Here is a 19,754-nt window from a genome sequence, read left to right on the forward strand (position 1 = left end):
TTAAAGAGTAAACTAAATTTAATACAAATATGTCCATACCACACTTGGGATCCAAGAGCAGGACACACAGGACTTCAACAATTACCTAAGTCTGTTTCTCACATTCTATCTAGTGACTCTGGCAGTCTGTTCAAATCAATTAAGGTAATACTGGTAATTTACAAACTAATACTCATCTATAAAATTTAGTTTAAGTGGGGGACAAAAAGAACCTGTTCTCTGAACTATCTTCCCTAGATCTAAAATGTGTATTCCAGTCTCACTGGCTTTTTGTTTTCCATGAAAGTTGTTAAGTAGTTATTAGAAGAAAAATTGGGGAAGTATGTACCAATTAAAGAACATACAAGCAAATGAAGAGCCTGCTGCCTTTATCTCTTGGCCTAATTCTCTGTAGTATCAACACCTTACAGCATGAGGCACATAACCTCAAATAACCAGAAGAGCGAGCTGAGAACACAGAAGTTGTGTTTTTCTCATTATTAATATATACAACAGTCAAGGTCTCAGCTCTTAAAATGACTCCTGCAATTCTCCTCTTAATTTGAGCTATGTATGGCCTTAAGACTAATGGTTAAATTAAAAAATGACTTAAAAAGTCTCCACACTTAGGGGCACCTGGTGGGCTCTGTTGGAAGACCATGTGACTCTTGGTCTTGGGGTCCTGAGTTCGAACCTCACATTGGGTGTAGGGATCACTTAAAAAAAAAAAAAAAAGGTTCCCATACTTAATGGTGAAACCAAAAATAGAGAAATTTTCTAGATGTGGTTAAGTAAAAGCTGAAATGATACTTTTGGCACCATCTTCTTGGGGTAAGATCTGACCCCACATCATTACAGAGCCTTAAAGCTGTTCATTTCCTATGTATACCACGTATCTTTTAACTCGGCAATTCCACTTTCAGAAATGTATCCCAGTTCATCAGGTAAGGAAAAACACTACAGATTTATTTATAATCGCAAAAACCTGGACTTAACAATGGGTTACTGTGCAGCCAGCCACTAAAAACCATCTTTTTAAAGAACGTTCATTTTTTAAAAAAGACATAATCTGAACAGAAACAGGTATCTGTGCATGGCATAAACACTTAACAAAACTACATAAATCAGGAAATATAATAAATAGCAATACTTAAATGGTGAAACACTAATTGATTTTTACTTTCTTCTGTGTATAATTCTTTATTTTCAAAACTTAATATATATCATTTTGTAATAAGAAAAAAATTATGCTTCAAAAATACACTACAGAAGTTTTTGCCCTAAGCTGAGCATTTTAGGACAAAGAATTTTTTTTTTAAGATTATTTAATTATTTGACAGAGATCACAAGTAGGCAGAGAGGCAGGCAGAGAGAGAGAGAGAGAGAGGAGGAAGCAGGCTCCCTGCTGAGCAGAGAGCCCGATGCGGGACTCGATCCCAGGACCCTGAGATCATGACCTGAGCCGAAGGCAGCGGCTTAACCCACTGAGCCACCCAGGTGCCCCAGGACAAAGAATTATTTTGCCCTAAATTGCCTTGGGTACTAGTTCAAATCTTCATTCTTCTTTGACTATAAACAATCTAAATGTTTTCCTGCTTCTTTTCATTTTGATGTTTAATAAATAAAAGCTACACAAAATCAAGCTAAAAGCTAAATTAAGATTTAAATATCTAACTTCAGTCCAGTCCATACTACATTTTTCCTAATCTTAAACTTCTAAAGTAAAAATGAGGTACACATGCAGAATAAAATATACTCTTCGAAGTTATTAGGAATATTCTTGTGAAAAATGTGTAATTTTTAAAATGTAAACTATCTCAACAGGGAAAATACTTGGGCCTCCACATTCAGAGGAATGTTCTAGGATCCAGAGAACCCAAAGGAGTTCCAGTCTGTCTGCTCAGCTCTCAGGAGGCTCACTGGGGCCGAGCAGAGCTTCCTCTCTAGCCTTAAACAATACAAATGTTTTCTCTTTCCTCTTCCATCAGGTTAAAAAACAAAAAACAAAAAACAAAAACAAACAAACAAACAAAAAAACCCAAGGCAAATAAAGCCAAAATCCAAATTCAGATCATTCACCACATTCCAACATAACCCAAACTTAACATTTCCAAACTTAAAGAAAGACAGGATTCACTCTTTCCTAAATCTAGAAGTAAAAACAATTATTTCACTGACAAATATGAGTTGTATATAGATTAAAGCATGAAAATTTAAAAGAGCAGTTGAAAATAAAATGTACAGACTGGTTGGTCACCAAAAGACAAGAACAGTCACAAGTTTTAAATAAAAACCCTGAGCTAACTGAAGAACCCCAAATTATGACTCATCTCGACATAATTTAAATTTCATCTGTAAAACAGCAAGCACAAGCTAGCTGTGAAAACGCTTCCAAAATTGTATTTAGTTTGTGTATTCACTAAATTCCTTACATTTCATGTTTCTAACCATAAATGAAACCCCCAAACTCAAATTGTGTTTTTAATTTAACAACGCGTATTAGGTTACTCTGAGGTATGCGGACTGAGCCTGAGGGAGAGGAATGTATACTGGAGCCACGCAACAGAACTAAACAAAACACAGCGTGTGTGACTGGAATGGTGAGCAATCAGGCCACGTTATTCATAAGAACTAGTTTCTTGTATCTGTGACAAACAAATATAAACAAATGTAAAAGACAATTAGAAAAAAAACAAAACAAACCCAAAGGCATTCTGGGAACTCATTTTCTGAAAATGTGGTCCTCTTATAGTTCCATGCTACATGGCAACTCCACACACTTTTTCCTACCTAAAATGCGTCGGGATGAAGATGGAATTGGTATGTGCTACAGTTAATCAGAGTTAATACTTTGGAAGGACACAGGCGTTTCTGGTAGGCTCACATTGTCTTCATATTTTAATTTTTCAATTTTAGACAATCTGAATGCTCAATTTCAACTGTTGATTTCCTAATGTTAAGTTTCCAACCCAGATTTCACTTAGAAAGTTAAAAATAAATACACTGCTGGGGCTGTTGCCAGTGCATGCATCAGTAAATATCAACAGAAGATTACAGAATATATGTGAAGTATGTGTAGCAAAACTCAAGCAAAACCCAATTCCTCACTCAGCCATACCATTCCCTCAGTTTTGTTTAGATTTTGGTAGCCACTGGGATATACCTACAGTGGGCATTATATTCTTTGTAAGTATAGAGCAAGTCCAACATTTGATTGTGTTTTATTTGCCTTAAGGCAGTTAACCTGAATCCAGCAAATACTTACTAAGCCTCTCCCAGGAGCAAACCTCTGTGCTAGGCAGTGCACCATATTAAGTAGGTCAGAAGACACAGAGCCTATGGCTGAAAACTCAGTGTATACAAGGGGACAAAGGAGGTGGGGAAGGAAGACAGGGTGAGCACATAAACCAGTACCCCGTCATGAACACAAAAAGTACCATGAGAAAGGTCACCAACAAAGGCCTTCAGTAGGGTTCAGAAGTGGAAGATTCCTAACTGACTGGGCAAATGGGAAATGTTAAATGGAGTAAGCAAATGTGAAATCAAAGTTCAAAAGATGAAACTAATCACAGGTTAAACTAGTTTCATGAAAATAGGCAAAATGAAAATAAAAAGGAAAGCCTCCTTCCTTGGGCAAGGCAGTCAGTCACATTTTCCATGTCTCCAAACTTCGTATTTTTGTAGTCACTCACACCCGTTGTGCTAATCAGAACTCTGACATGTCCTTCATGCTTGTGGCCAATTACTCTAGGAGTGACACTATATACAAGCAAAACCACAAGTTCACCCTTCAGATAATACCCATGAAGAAAACATCGTCCCTGACAGCGTCAGTGAGAACTCTGCAAGGGGCCCATCCTGTCAAGTCACCTCTCGAACTCAAGTAAGACACTCCATCTGTCCAAGCCTGAATCCTTTGGTGCTGCCTGATAACAAAGGCATTCAGTGTCCAAGATAAGGTGAGAACTAATCATGTATCACTCCTGGGGCACTCAGCTTCTTGAAGACCTGGAACAGCTTTTTTGGTGTCCTCTGTAGATATTAAATAATTCATACATACCAAGTGTTACTTATATTTTACAATGTATTAAAAACCTAGTTTCCGGGGTGCCTGGTTGGCTCAGTTGTTAAGCGCCTGCCTTTGGCTCAGGTTGTGATCCCGAGGTCCTGGGATCAAGCCTCGCATAGGCTCCCTGCTCAACGGAAAGCTGGCTTCTCCCTCTCCCGCTCCTCCTATTTGTGTTCCTCTCTCCCTGTGTCTCTGTCAAATAAATAAAATCTTAAAAAACAAAACAAAACAAAAATATCTATTTTCCAAACCAGATGCTCAACAAACAAAACAGCCATGTTTTAAGGTCTGCTTTATTATACATAATCCACATGTGGTCTAACCAGAAACTAATTATTAAGCATCTTTATGTCACCCACTATAAATTTTTGAAAGTGAGACTCTAGGGAGGGAACATGTTTTAAACATCCTTCCTGGAACTCACAGTGATGTCTAGATGAGGACCTCAGGAGAGCACCCTCAGTCTCCCTCCTTGGGGGGGCTGTCAGTGCTCATCAGCCTCCTGAGGACTCTCTGGGCTATGTTCTCACCAACCTCTATCTCAAAGAGATTTCCACAACTGAACTGTAACTTCTCCCTCACCCCACTTCCATTCTTCCCATCCCTGACCAACAGGACCTTGAGGTATCTTTACTTTAGGCCACTGACAAGCAAGGTTCCCACTTCTTTCCACAGATATGAGGCGGAAGGAGAAAGGAGTCTTGGTAGCAGGGCAGGGAACAAATTAGCGGCCCTATAACCCACAAAGATGGCTACCATCCAACTAGCTTGAAGGATCCAGAACAGGCTCTCTGGTAATTCTAAAATGAGTCTGAAGCAGGACTGAGCAGGTAAACAGCATAACATAATGCTGTGAAAGCTCCAACTGCCAGAGCTTCTGCTCCAGAGTGGAATTAGAACATTAACATGACATGTCTTTATGGTTAGATAGAGCACGTAATACACATATAAGATAACATAAAAATCCCAATTTCTAGACCAGTACCTTCATTTGACCTGATCCCCTGTACCTCAATGTTCAGACGCAAGATGACTCTTTTGAGACATGTCAAGTACTCTAAGGGCCAGATACTTTGGCAAAGCCTCCTATAGAGGCCTAATTATCAACTATCTATATATGTAGACACAGAAGCTTAAGTCTTCATGAGGAGTCTGGATTAAATGAAGAAAGAAATGAGGCCTTGCCATAGAATTAAAATGACACTATAATCTTCAAAGATGGTATTTCAATTTGCTAAAATGACAACTCTTCAGTTCGGAGGAGGTAAACTGGAAAGCTAAAGGAATCCAAATGTATGTTGTTTTTGATAAGCCATTAGAATAAGCAGTCATACCCATGATTTAATACACACAAAGCCCTCAAAACCAAAACGAAACCAAAGCATGTGCACATACACACGCATGTACATGCAGTGCTATAACAAAATAAACATTTAAATCCATAAGAAATGCACAAATCTACCTTGAAGTAAAAATCTTTATCAGGTTATAAATCATTCTATTACTAAGCACTTAAATGTTGAACACTACTTAACAAAACAGAATTCATGTACTCGGACTTTTAAAAAATTATCTTTTCAGAGGAAAAATAAATATATAACTAAGGCCAACATCTCTGGGCCTGAAGTTTTCAAAAAATAAAAGGTATGTATCATACCACGGGGGGAGAGGGAACCTGGAAATTGGAAAATATGAATATCTATTGCCCAATCAGAAAATATGAAAATCTATTCCCTGGCATCTCCATGATCCTCTGCTAGCAAAGACTCCCTCGACTTTATGCAGCCTCTGCTTTATGGCTGACCCAAGCCAAGCACTCATTAAATACGCATAACCATAAAGGGTATGGATAGGTGAGTCAAGAAGAGTTTGACAACTCCCAGATACTAGAATGAGGGAAGCCCTAGAGACTAGACAGAGACCAAGAATAACTGTGTCATAAACAGGGTATCTTATACATAGATGTAATCAACCCCTAGGTATGATGAGGCTTTTCATTCCTAAAGACCAAAGCTTCCTCTCCGCTGGGAATATGACATTCCTTACTTCGTTCAGTCCTGGCAACAACCTTCTGAGGCAGTTATAACATCCTTCCCATTTCAGAGATGTGGAAACCAAGACCCAGAGCTAGGATTGAGTTATTGAACTCACAACTTGTAACATATGGGATAAGGGAATGGATTTCACCCACAGACTCCCTGACCACTGGAAACATACAACTGATACCTGGCAAATACCATGAATACAGAGAGCCATACAAGTGCCCTGAGGCAACAGGGCATAAAAGATACACTGGTGATTGGGGAGTCATGGGCTTCTGAGTCAGAAACTGCTATGTCTCTAAACATCTCTGTGCCAAGCCCTCAATCAAGTGCTACAGAAATGGGAGACATCCTGCTGTTTCTCCTACAGCTATTAACTGTGTTTCTCTGACCAAGTTTCTCATCTATATAATATATACCCCACAGGAAGGTCGTGAAGATTAAACACGACCTTGCATAGTGCCTGGCACCAAAGGAGAAGTTTCTTTTCCACTCTCCAGTCTGGTACAGACAAACAGTAAATACTGCAATAGGTCAAAAGAACACCCCAGTGTGGGATAAGTAAGGAAAAGTTTCAAAGAGATCACAGAGTTTGCACTTAGTGCTGACGAGACTTATGAATATGTTCCTATAAGGGGAGTTTCTCCCGAGGGGCCACAGGAAGGGAGACTGAAGAGTGAGGGTGAGATGGCACTTGGAAGGCCTCTCAAGCAGCTGCAGAGCTACAAAGCAGCTCTGACACAGGAACATTCCAACACACACACACTGGGGTAAGTGGGTCCAGAACGGGATTTCTTCATCCTTTTTGCCCTAATTACCATGTATTCCTTGCCTTCTCTCCTATTTCAGAAGCACAGAAATCTGCAACTATCACCCAGTGCTGCCCGCAGTGCCATAAGGAGTACAATTACTGACAAACTGGGCCTGCCGGAGACAGGAGCCGCCGAGAAGATCAAGATCAAGTCAGTCCACAGTTTTCTACATGCTGAATTGCCAGTTACCATCATCCTTTCTACTCTTTATTTTCCTTGAGAGGAGTAAGCAGATGGTATAATTTAGCAGGTCCTCCTTATCCGTGGGGAGTATGCTGCAAAATCCCCCAGTGGAGGCCTGAAATCACGGGTAGTTCTAAACCCTATATATACTATGTTTTTTCCTATATGTGCATACCTATGACCATGTTTGATTTATAAATCAGGCACAGTGAAACATCAACAACTAATCACAAAACAGAAAAATTACAACAAAATATTGTAATAAAAGTTACACGATGTGGTCTTTCTCTCTCTCAAAGTATCTTCTTGTACTGAGCTCACGAATCTCGTGATGGTGTGAGATGACAGAATGCCTACTCGGTGAGACAAAGTGAGGTGAACAACGCAGGCACTGTGATGCAGTGTCAGACTACCACTGACCTTCTGACCTCAGAAGGAACAACTAATTCCAGAATTTAGTTGACCACAGATAAATGAAACCTCAAAAAGAGAAACTGCAGAGACGGGGGCAGGGAGCAGGGGGTGAGGTGAGGGCAGACAATGACAGACTACTGGTTATTTCTGGGATTGTGAAAATTCAATGTAATTCAGTTAAGCATTAACTCCAATTTTAAGAGTAGCTACATACACCATCATTTGGCTGGAATTAATAACCTAGAGATAAATGGGTAGAAAGGGAACACTCAACCAGCATCCTCTCAGAGAAATAATAAGCAACTGTCTCATGTGCATACATATACACACACACACACACACAAAATGGGGAAGAATGCTATAATGTGACGTTAAAAAAAACGTAAATTTCACATTTCTAAAAACTAAACCTATTCTAGAATTTTAATTAATCAATGATAATAAAAGACAAAGCAATGTTGGTTAAGAGTAAAAATCATAAATAAAAAAGGAATAAAAATCATATTCCAAGTTCTAAAAGGTTGGAAATTAGTCTCAACTTTGCTCTCTCTCTCTAGTCCCTGTAAAAGCATTGCTAGCTAGCATTAGGACTTAATGGAGCAAGACAGCCTTCTAGAAGATAGGGCTGCCTTTGAAGTGCCACCCATCTACTGCTCCAACACGACCTGCTTTTTTGGAAGGCCAGGTTAAATCTCAAAGGGGAAAGACTTTTCCTCTGACTCAGTGTGAGTTCTAAAGTCCACAATTAGAAATCTGCAAAAGGGTGGGGAAATTCTTTAAATCCAGTCACTGAAATTCAGATCACACATACCAAATCTGTTCCTTAATTTATAAGTAACAGATCATTTCCTGGGACTTAAAGTTAAAAGTCTTTGGCCGTGACCATTCAATTGGGACAATCTTGAACTAAACTCTAAACAGAGAACAAATGCAAAATTAAGGTAATTATGAATCATTTCTTATAGAACAAAGTCAGACCCACTCTTCATTTTAGCTCATGTGCAAGACAGTCTGCAAAACAATCCAACACCCACGGAGAACCACTCAATGGGTTATTTGTGGGGCAATTATAGTAATCCTCTTTCTGCAAACAACAACTAGCACCCAGACATATTTTATCGATGACCAGTGACTGGCATCAGCATGAAGAGATTAGTTACCAAGTTAAAACACGTTGGTGGAAATCTGCTTTGGGCATGTTTAGGTTTTAATGTTCCTCTGCTCCTGTCAAATTAACTGTAATAACTTGCCATCACCACATTAAGGCTGTCTTTAAGGGTCTGTCATTTAGTTTAGTGGATATCTTTAAAATATATTATATTTCTATAGCAATTTAAATGATTATCTTGACATTGCTTTTCCTACTCCCATGAATAAAGTAAGGATGTGTTCTTTATTAGAAAACAACTACTTGCCATCAAAATTGTTCTCTGGTGTCCTGGTTTCCAGAATGTAACTATTAAAAGGCCAGGAACATAAGCTTAGGTGAAGGCAACTTGTTCAGTTTTTACTAAGACTAAATTTAAACTATAAACCTTCATTTAACATGGATTTTTGTACTGCTTCAAGTCTCAAAAGAGAACATTACAATCCCCAAAGACTAAATCACTTGTCTCTTTTAAGAGTTATCAGAATAACATTATGCTGAAAGTGACAGTCTGGCTGTGTTCTGTTTGTTAATACAGCACAGACTTGCTGGCCAACTGCAACTGGCTGTTAAGTCCTTATCACAAATAAAACTATTTTTGTGCCATTTCTATTTTTCACTTAAACATCACCAGCTCTTCCAGACTCGGGACCTGTCAAGTGGTCTGTTGCCAAGACTCTGCCTGTCAGAAAGGTCAGCAGCCAGTACCTTCCAGTTGGGTCCCAAAGGTCCTCTCTTGGTCTTGACTGACTGGAATAATGCTGGGTCTTCATCAGCTTTGTAGTCCTGCAAAGCAAAACAAAGTCAGAGGCAGAGAAGAAACTCAGAGAAAATTCTTTAACCTTGCCAGAACAGCTCTTTGCCACTACTAAAACATGGGACAGAAACTGCCAACACTTGCTGTGCTTTTGTGTAAACGTAGCAAAATAGTTCATTACAACATTAAGTGATGGTTTGGTTCTCTTTGCTTTATACTATCATGTTAAGGCCAGACAACTACATAATATTTAGTCAAAAGAGTCTTGATGAGCAAACCACAGATTACTGAACAGCTATCTCCATGAACAAATCCTCCCACATTAAACAGTTTCAACGTTTTGATAAGTATATAGTCATATTCGAGAAATAAAAGGTAGCCATCCCAGTCTTGACAATACCCAGAGGTGATGACCAAGAGCGACTACTGTGGCTGAGAACGCACACTGAACTCCTGATCCTGCAACACCCCCATCTCTTTCATGGCTGGGTCTGTGCCTGATGCCTCACGACAAAGCCAGCCTCAACAAACCCTCGTCCAGAGATCCATAAAGTGCAAATCCTTTAGCCTGCTCATGGAAGAGGGACTGTTCTCATGGCAGCTCCTCATTGTCATAGAAGGTGAGAGAAAGGCTTATGACTTTGTGATGGGACTACCTCAGTTATATCATGTCACAGGAGAATGGCCCTAAGACTTTTATAGAACTTTTAAGCAAAGTTCTATAGTGTGTGTCAATTCTATTTCCCTAACATCCTCTTCCATAAAGAATGGAGGAAATGAAAGAAGTAAATCTTTTTAAGCCTGTCTGCTTTACAAAAGTTCTTCTGTCGTTGCACACATATACACAAACAATCCAGTGATAGGAAAAAACTCCCTTTGAAGAGCAAAAGTCCAGATTCAAAAAAATAAATGAGTTTTAATGGTACCAGTGAGCAGAGGTCAGTTGGTGAGTTGAAAATCCCACAAAAGGAGAGCCCCTGCCCTCTTGAATAGAATTTCTCAGCCAGGGGTCCTTCATGGCATTCATGGAAGGACCACATATTTTGGGGGAAATCCCATACAAGTCAAATAAGAAAAGTCATTGTTCTAGAGAAAACAGCAAGCATTGAACAGACTCCGAAGTATATGACAAACTTTCACAAATCAAAGAAAACATGTTGAGAAGCAGCAGCTCAAGATTCAACACGTACTCAGGAAATGCACATGACATGCAAATAATTATTGACAAAGTTATAGGTAAATAGTGTGAAGAAGGAAAAATGTGAAGTTCGAGTGACACAGTGTGGTGCAGCCACAGGCATGAGGTCAGTCAGCATTATCCAGGAACAGTGACCCAGGACAAGCCGTCTTCAAGGAGTTGGAGAATTGGGAGTTACTCGTGCGTCTGGGCACATCAGCAGAAAAGTTCAATTACTGTCAATTTACACAAGTTCTTAAATTCCAATTTAGAGCCGCACCCTCAAATTAACAACTTCACTGCTGAGAAAAGAACCAACTGGACAGGTGGTCTCAAGACCTGGGTTCACAGTGCAGACTCCGCCATCCTGCAAACTAACGTAAATAACCACGTGGTGCCAGAAAACATTTTCTCTAGCTCTGACACCTAGAACTGAAACCTAGACACAATCTCACTTTTCTCCAAAATTGAAAATATTTAACATTCTATCAAATAATCACTTTTGACACCATCTCCTCCATCGAGGTCTATTTATTTCCATAGCCACCACACGTGGAAGGCAGCAAGCAAGATACTATGAGGTAGTCCGAGGAATCTGAGGATGTAAGGAGAACCAACACTTACTCGGGGCTAGCTCCTAGAAGTCACAGTTGGGCTGAGGGAAAGAAAGAGAGGCAAACAAAGAAAAGATAACAGAAACCCCAGAGAGCACAGATTAACTGCCAACAGAGAATGGAGCAAATTATACTCAGAATCGAAATCAAGCGAAACGAGCCAAATAAATGTATTCTTAAAATGAGTTTTAACATCATGTTTAAAGGTAGAAAAACCTTAACTGCTAAAGTGTATGTTAAAAATTTTTATGATTGTTATAATTATCTCTATAATGCCCAGAGGCCTGAGAAGTGTTTTATATTTCATACCATTTAAAGGCAAAATACTTTTTTTTTTTTAAACAGTCTCGGGTGCGACCTCACTGTGGGTATGCCATTCAAAATATTCTTTTTAATGCAAAATCTGAGATATTATGGAGCCTGGCACATGCTAAAGAGTAAATATCACATTTCTCAAATCTGAAAGGATGGCAATGAGAGGATGCTCCATCATTTTCTATGTGCCATTAAGAAGGAACACACTCAGCCAATAAAATATGCCACAGCTGGAAGACAAACCCTAATTTCAAATGTATTAAAATGTGAGGAAAAGAGGGCAGGGGAACCTTAGAACTGATAAGATGGAGCCTGCAGAACTACCACATGATCATGGCCCCAGTGAGGGTGAAAACGAACAGGTGCATCAGACAGACTTCACTGACAACACTCCTTCAGGCCCTTCCCAACCCCAGCTCCCCACCAGGGTGACAACCTCAGGGCTTCTCAATGCCTATCTGACAGATTAATTAAATGAAGAACATGGAATAATGCTTCCAAAACTTCTCCACTCTGTGCCCAACACACCGCTGTAGTCCACTTCCCAGCCCCCATCACCAGTACCAGTTATTCACAGCGATACTTTTCTGAACTAAGAACTCAGAGAATTATAAAGGTCTCCCAACCTTGGAGACCATCCCAGAAGCCTCCTTCTGTAGATGAGGAGGCCAGAGTCCCAGCAAGGAAGTGGTATGGCTCTCTTACCCGAGGGCTTCTTAGCCTCCGTCCCCGGCTCACTCTAGTACACCACACAGGAGGTGGCAGAAGAGCCAGATAAGCAAAGCACATTCCAGCAACACCAAGCAACAGCAGGGGTATCTAAGTAGATCTGCCTGTAAGGCGGGAGTATGTGCATATAAAATACTATACACACATACGCAGATCTCCAAAGGTAAGTCTCCCTGGCTTTTTTCTCTTGACTAAAAAGCAGCAAATATTAAAGGTATTATACTGAAAATGTAACAGAACCCAATTATTAACAATAGCACCTTAACCCTGACAGATGAGGATAATGCATCTTGTTAAAACCTAGGAATTTTTGTGCCTTTTTTTTTTTAATGTTAGTTTGAATACGTAAATGTTTAATCAGTTGAATTAAGTAGCAAGGTATTAAAAAGCAGGAAGCAGGTGTCACTTTAACAACCTCAGTTTTGTACCTTTATAACAAACATTTAGTTTTTTTAACAGAATCGTCTTTGCTATAATTTTATTGTTGGGTATCTAGTCTGGTCTTTCTGCATTTGAGAACTGGCCGACTTATATCCGTATCACAATGAACAAATATATTCCTTCATGTATGACAGTTTCAGCATACAGAATGCAACCTCAGCTACCAATTATAGCTGCAAATGAGCAATAGTGTGGAATGAGACAGCCTGCTGGCTTTGTTAGTATTCTGTCTCCTTTGGGATCCCATGGGGAAAGGGAGGCTCTGATGAAGAGAAGCCCTTGGCTCATGGTTTATTGTGCTTGCCACCAGCTGCAGACTTCTCATCTCATTAGTTCTTTTAGAATACTGTGGGTGAAGACAGCTGTAGCCTACTTGAGTCTTCAGCTCCTGGGTATTCTGAAGGCTGAATTTGCTATGCACTTTCTGTAATCCTTGGGAAAAAAAGAAAGCAAATTCACTAGGCCAAGGAAATGTATTTTTAAAATGAGTTTTAAAATCACGTTTAAAAGTAGAAAAATCTTATTGCTAAGGTGCACTGTGTTTAAAATTTTTTATGATCAAATTTTAATTATCTGTATTGCCCAGAGGCCTGGCCAGGATAAGGGCTTAGTAAAACCATCATTATCAAGTTAGGTGTAATGTCCCTAGACACTGCTCTCTCCACCAACACTAGTGCCCGAACAACAGGGAAACACAATGGTATCAGCATAAGGTAGATTCGGATTAGTTTTAATACAACTCTATTTAATTGAAAACTCTTATTTAAGTAAAAAAAAAAAAAAAAAAAGGAGGCAAGTGAAAGTCAAGACACCCTTTGGAGAACAAATAAAATATAATATGGTAAATAAATGGCTTACTGAGTCTCCACGCTGAAGCCACAGAATACATTCATTAAATTCTTATAAATAGCCCTTTTCTGTCACTGGAATACAAAAGTTGTGCTACCTCTTGGGTGTACATCTGTTACTCACTACAGCTCTCAACAGAAACTCTCAACAGAAACCAGATTCATTTTGAAGACAAAGAATATTAGTTTTATGAATCTTTTAGCATAGTGGCTGTTCCCCAAAATGCAAGTACAAAATCTGTGCTGAGCCAACCTAAATGTCCTTGAGCCCAGATTTAACTCATGATTATGAATGGGGAAGTGAGTAGGAGGTGGGGGACTGGTAGGAGTTTCTTGACAGCTTGTGGAAAAATCGAGATGAGCTCCAGATACTTAAAGAACCATGCATGGGTTACCAAAGGTGAGGCTAATTGTAAACTGAGGAAAACAGGGCCCAAACCACAAGCATTAGCAACTCCTCCACACCTGCTTATAAAAGGGCATTTCCCCTGCCTCTCACCCCCACAAAAAAACCAATTCTACAGGGTAAAAATAAAAACTTGAGAGAGATATAAGGATCCTGAAGCCTGCTGTAAAATGCTTTCCTTTAGCACTAGATGATTAATTAGGTGTCTATTCAAATAGCTCAAAGATAATCACGAAGTTTAGAATGCATGGGTATTGCTGCTCAACCTAGCAAAGCTTATTTCCTCTAATCACATCCTAAAAGTAAAGACCAGGATGAGTGGGAAAAGACCAAATTAAATACGAAGATCAGTAACAAACCTCATCTATTATCAATGCCCTTCATTTTGCAGTATACACTGTGGCACGTGGAACACAAGGAGTTCCTGGATCCGATCACCGCTGACCCTAGTGCATAACTAATTGGACCTGACAAAATTCAAGCCAAACTCCAGAGGGGAAGCCCATTAAAAAAAAAATGTTTGCATTAAATTTTGCAAAAGCAAGTAACAGAGGTGTAAAGACAAATAACATTTACGAACTTGTTTAAGAAACTCATTTCAACAGTTATTTGCAATAAGCAGCTTTCTTTCCTATTTTTAATTACATCTCCCCAAGGACTCCTCACCCTTTCAGGTTCCCACAGAGCACCATTAATACAGTATAAGTAAATCTCATTAATTCAGGTCCTACCACCTTGGAATTCATAATAATTCGGACAGGGGCTGGACTGAAGTTTATCTTTGCGTGATCTATGAAAAAAAGATTTGCTACACAAATTAATAGAGTAACAAGATCTCAGGAGGGCTGTTTAAACAGTTCAGAAGTGTTTTAGAGCAATTCAGAAGCATTCATTTGCATATAATTATTATGCTAATTACAAATCATTCTTATCTATTCATTAAAGCAGATTCCCAAAGGACCACTAATTGTCAATAACTTGTTGGCCTAGTTTCTGTTACTGAATGTACCTCAGAGGAACAAAACTGCATTAAAAAATATTCTCTAATTCAGCCCTCTCATTAATCCTTACCGGCTTCCCACCAATGAATCCTAAAAGGAGAATTTTCAAACAACTACACTGAGAAAAGAAATGCAGTTAAACCTACACTTGTTTTGTGATCATTTTAATCTCACAGAGACCCTGCATAGACATCTGGGGTAGGGGTGAGGATGGCATTGAGCTTAGGAAGCAGGCAGAGACTGTCAACAGAGCTCTATGTTATAAGGTGGCCACAGCCCAGAACACAGTCTGGCTACAGACAGCGAGGTTAGAGTACAGTCAGGCTGTGGCACAGCCAGGCTGGAACACAGTCTGGTTAGAGCACAGTCAGGGTAGGGCACAGCCAAGCTGGGGTACAGTCAGTCTAAGCACCTTTTCCATTCTTTCTCATCTTATCAGTATCTTAGAGACAGTCGACACTGTCATGCTTATGAAGGCAGACCCCCAAAGCCTCTGGAAGGTTAAAAAAAACAGAAAGAAATCAAAATTCCAGCCCTGAAAATAAGTTACAACCAAAAGCCTAAAATGACAGGGCACCTGACTGGCTCAGATCCTAGAGTACGTGACTCTTAATCTATGGGTCATGGGTTCGAGCCCCATGCTGGGGCTCCAAATGGAATTTTTTTTTTGAAGCCTGAAGTGACAAATCCATCTACAACCCAAAAGGGAAACCAAATAGTTGTGCTCTGAGATGTGGGCAGGTGGGAAAGGGGATAGCCCAAGGCAGGGGGGGGACTACTCCTTAGCCCTGCCTTCAGAGTAGGTGGGCTACTACTGGTCTGGGTAAGCTTGCATTTCATACACAAATAGACAGTATGTATGTTACTACAACATATTCAATAGTATGTTTACATATTTATTAAAGCATTTTAAAATGAAGATATTTAAAACTCTTGACACCAGTAAGTTTTAACGCATTAACAAGTCAATTTGGTTAAAGGTGCTTGTTAAACGTTATTTTAAGATTAAATTGCAAAGGCCTGAAATGTAGTATGTTTAAGAAAGTCTTAACACTAAATGTATTTACTTCCTTAAATGACAATGGATAAATATAAATAGACAATATAAACCTACCATATCTAATTCCTTAAACTAAAACAAGGGGGAAAGTTATAATGAATATTCAGGTGAGCCCTTTCCAGCAAAATGTTCATGTTGGTTTATGAGTTGACCTTCAGACACAGCTGTTCCTAAGACCCATGACCCCAGTTAACCCATCGGCACTAATTAAACAACTACTAAATAGGAAATAATTGCAGAAAAAAATTATATTTTTTTTAACAGCAAGAGCAAAACCCAATAAATAGCATCGTTCTTGCTACTATATTTTAACTTATTTATATGCCAGGCACACACATTCTCTTAGTTAATCCTCACAATCTTGGAACAAAGGTAATATACCACCACTTCTGGGGGTGGGGAAATGAAATCCTTTGCCCTTGTGGAGCAGAAGAACCAAGACTCAGATGCTGTTCTGTCAATACCCAGGCCAAACACCATACTTTAACTGCAAATATGATGTGATTTACATTTTATCACTTGAGAAGACTCAGGTACCTGAAGGGATCTTGGCTCCCTCTCTGCCTGGAGAACTTTCCCTAAGAAAGAGTAACACTGATTTATTTAAAAAAAAAAAAAAAAAAAAAGCGTGGGGTAAGGGGCTTTTGTAAGGAATACACACTTTAAAAACTCGATTTTGGAGCCACTTATGCTAATTTCTTTCAGCTGCTCAAAAATGCATTTTTCCCCCCACCCAGAAACTGGAGCAATTCTACTTCACACCTCACCACCTCCACCACCCTCCCTACTTTTTTATTTTTAAAATATGGAAGAGATCAAAAATAAACATTAAGTTAATAGGTTCTAGTTGAAAAAATATTTTGTGCAAAATATACTGGTTCATGCAGATTTTTTTAAGATTTATTTATTTGCGAGAAAGGCGGCTCATACATAATCACTCTTAAGATTTAACCAAGCAAGAAATAAGGTCATCTCAGGGAGGTTAGGGGCACAGGGAGAGAGACAATCTCAAGCCAACTCAAAGTGCTGAGCAGAGCTGACACAGGGCTCGATTCCCTCTACCCCGAGATCATGACCTGAACCAAAACCAAGAGTCAGATGCTTAACCAACTGAGCCACCCAGGCATTCTTCATACGTGCAGATTTTTAAGAGAAATTTAGAAACCTCTAAAATTTAACCAAGCATGCAATAAACAGTATGTTATTCTCCCACAAGAGGGCACTGCCATCCAACTATGCCTTCAAATACACTAGAGCACATTCTCTAAATACATGACGGGATATGAATCTTCCAAGAGTTCCAAAAGTTGACTGTGTAAAGCAACAGAATAAAGTGAGAAACATTTTTACATTTCTTTTTAATAGAAACTACGCTTATGTTTATTCATATGTCCTTAAAAAAGGGGGGAACCCCTAGAACTTATTACAGAAAGGATTTCAACAGCAGTATGCTTCACGGCACAGAAAAGGCAAGACGAGACGAGCATCTGACCAGGGGAAATTTCGTAAGCAAATGCAAAATCACTGCTATCTGAAAACCCATGTTTTGTTTTGCTTTGCTTTGCTCTGCATTGAAGGGGGCTACTATTACAATTAGGAGCTGGGTCAGGCGTCTCACCTCTTCATTATGCACGCACTTTAACAAAGAGCTTTTGGAGCTCTCGCACATATATTAGAGATATGTTACAAACTTTTAAGATAGAAACTGAGTGTCTAGGTTCATTTATGGTAAAAGGAAGAGGTACTTTACTAGATCAAGTGTCTGCTCATGCCAAAGAGAACAACGGAAGCAGCGCTGGCAAACACAGACTCTCCTCGGACTTGCTGGATCTCAGCCATGGACTTCTAATGAACAAAAGCTCTCTTCAGGGCTAAAGAATTGGGTAGCCACTGCACAGCTCTGAGAAGCAGGAAGGCCTTCTTAGGAAGTAAGCAGCAAGAGCTGGAATGAAAGCAACATCTACAACTGCGAAGCTTTTTGAAAGCTGTGAGAGATAATGAACCGGTGTTGACTGCTAGCGTTATCATCCATCAAAGATTAATTTGGAAGGTCTACTAGGTTGATCCCCAAAAATGTCATTTATGTGCTCAAAAGCTGACAAATACTAACAATTTCACAAAGTCTGATCTAATATTTAGCTTCTTCCAGTCAGATTTCATGTTTTTAATTTTAAAGAAAAAAATTAATCTTAAAGATTTAGAAAGTGCATTTTATGATTCTTGCATTTTTTTAAAATTATAACGTTTTTTCTAAAGGCAATACAGTAAAGCATATGTTGCCAAGAATATACTCAAATGTGCAACATCTGGGCACTGTCTCACGGAATGTCTGATCAAAGGAAAAGATATGCCTGAATCCTTCCTTGAGCACCAGAAACAAGCACTGCTGAAGGTGTGACCAAACTTACATGCCTAAATAAATTAAACCAAGTTTCATCAGCATTCCAAGGCTGACATTCAAGAAGTCTCTTTTTAAAAAAGCAATAACTAAAAACAATATACCCTCACAGTTTAAAACAATTAAAAAGTGTCAGACTGTTCAAAAGTCAAACAAGTGAATGGTGTGTTCAAAGTAAAAATGGCTAAATTCAAGGAACAGCAGGCCTTTATATATTCATTTACAAAGGCAAATGGGATTTCAGAAAATGAGGTGTTGCTTAGCATTATTTCTGCTCTCAACTAAAATGGGGCATTGTTCCGCCTACCAAATCATACCAACAAATCGTTCATAAACAAAGAACAAATGGGCAATTCTAGAAAGAACAAAGAAAAAGCACAAATTTTAAGAACAAACTCAAAACATGACAATCCTTAAACAGATTACCGAGGGAGCACCTGGGGGGCTCAGTTGGTTGAACAACTGCCTTGGGCTAAGCTCATGATACTAGAGTCCCAGGACCAGTCTGGCATCAGACTCCCTGCTCAGGATGGAGTCTGCTTCCCCCTCTGACCCTCCTCCTTCTCATGATCTCTCGAATAAATAAATAAATAAATAAATAAATAAATAAATACAACTGCCTTGGGCTAAGCTCATGATACTAGAGTCCCAGGACCAGTCTGGCATCAGACTCCCTGCTCAGGATGGAGTCTGCTTCCCCCTCTGACCCTCCTCCCTCTCATGATCTCTCGAATGAATAAATAAATAAATAAATAAATACAGTATTTTTAAAAAATTTAAAAAGATTACCAAGGGATTTCTACAAATGGCTTAAGTGAGCAGTTTAGAAGAGTCCAACAATTCCATTGTTATCTTTCAATGTACAATGAAAATGGGCCATGGTCTTCTTTTAGTATAAAGTACAAAAACTCCAAGCTTCCAGGTTCTAGTCAGTCCTTGAAATCTCACTCTGGTGGCAGCCTGGAGCCCAGCACTGGTTTGTATCAGTTGTGAGGGAAAAGGGGAAAAGAAAAGGAAAAACCCCAAGGTACAGAGGAACTTAGCACCACCACGCTAAACAAGCAAACAACTACAAGTCACTTAGAAACACTTTAAAGTGTTCCCTGATTAAGAATCTTGCACTCCCTTAGACGGATACAATTATTCTCCTATCTAGAAAAATATTTACCATATACACACAGATTAAATAGCAAGCTCCAATCGATTATTTGCCAAGTGAACATATGAGAAAACACATGAGCGGTGTTCTCTGTTAAGCACCCAAACCAAAAGACATCTTAGGGGCTCTAAACCTTTTACTATTCTATTGCACATCTGCAGATTTCAAACTATCCCAGAGTCTACAATGGTCATGGGAGGTGA

At 39.3% G+C, this 19,754-nt stretch overlaps 1 protein-coding gene across 2 annotated transcripts in view; it reads right to left on the reverse strand.

Moving 5' to 3' along the window:
- PITPNB (phosphatidylinositol transfer protein beta) overlaps positions 1–19,754 on the reverse strand; it is a 63,755-nt gene that overhangs the window by 12,055 nt on the left and 31,946 nt on the right. For both annotated transcript variants that reach the window (XM_059408715.1, XM_059408716.1), the window contains exon 8: positions 9,355–9,432. In XM_059408715.1, coding sequence (XP_059264698.1) covers positions 9,355–9,432 — 78 coding nt within the window. The remainder of the gene's footprint in view (positions 1–9,354; positions 9,433–19,754) is intronic.

This window comes from Mustela nigripes, chromosome 8 (genome assembly GCF_022355385.1).
Source record: "Mustela nigripes isolate SB6536 chromosome 8, MUSNIG.SB6536, whole genome shotgun sequence".
In the NCBI taxonomy this organism is placed as follows: domain Eukaryota; kingdom Metazoa; phylum Chordata; class Mammalia; order Carnivora; family Mustelidae; genus Mustela; species Mustela nigripes.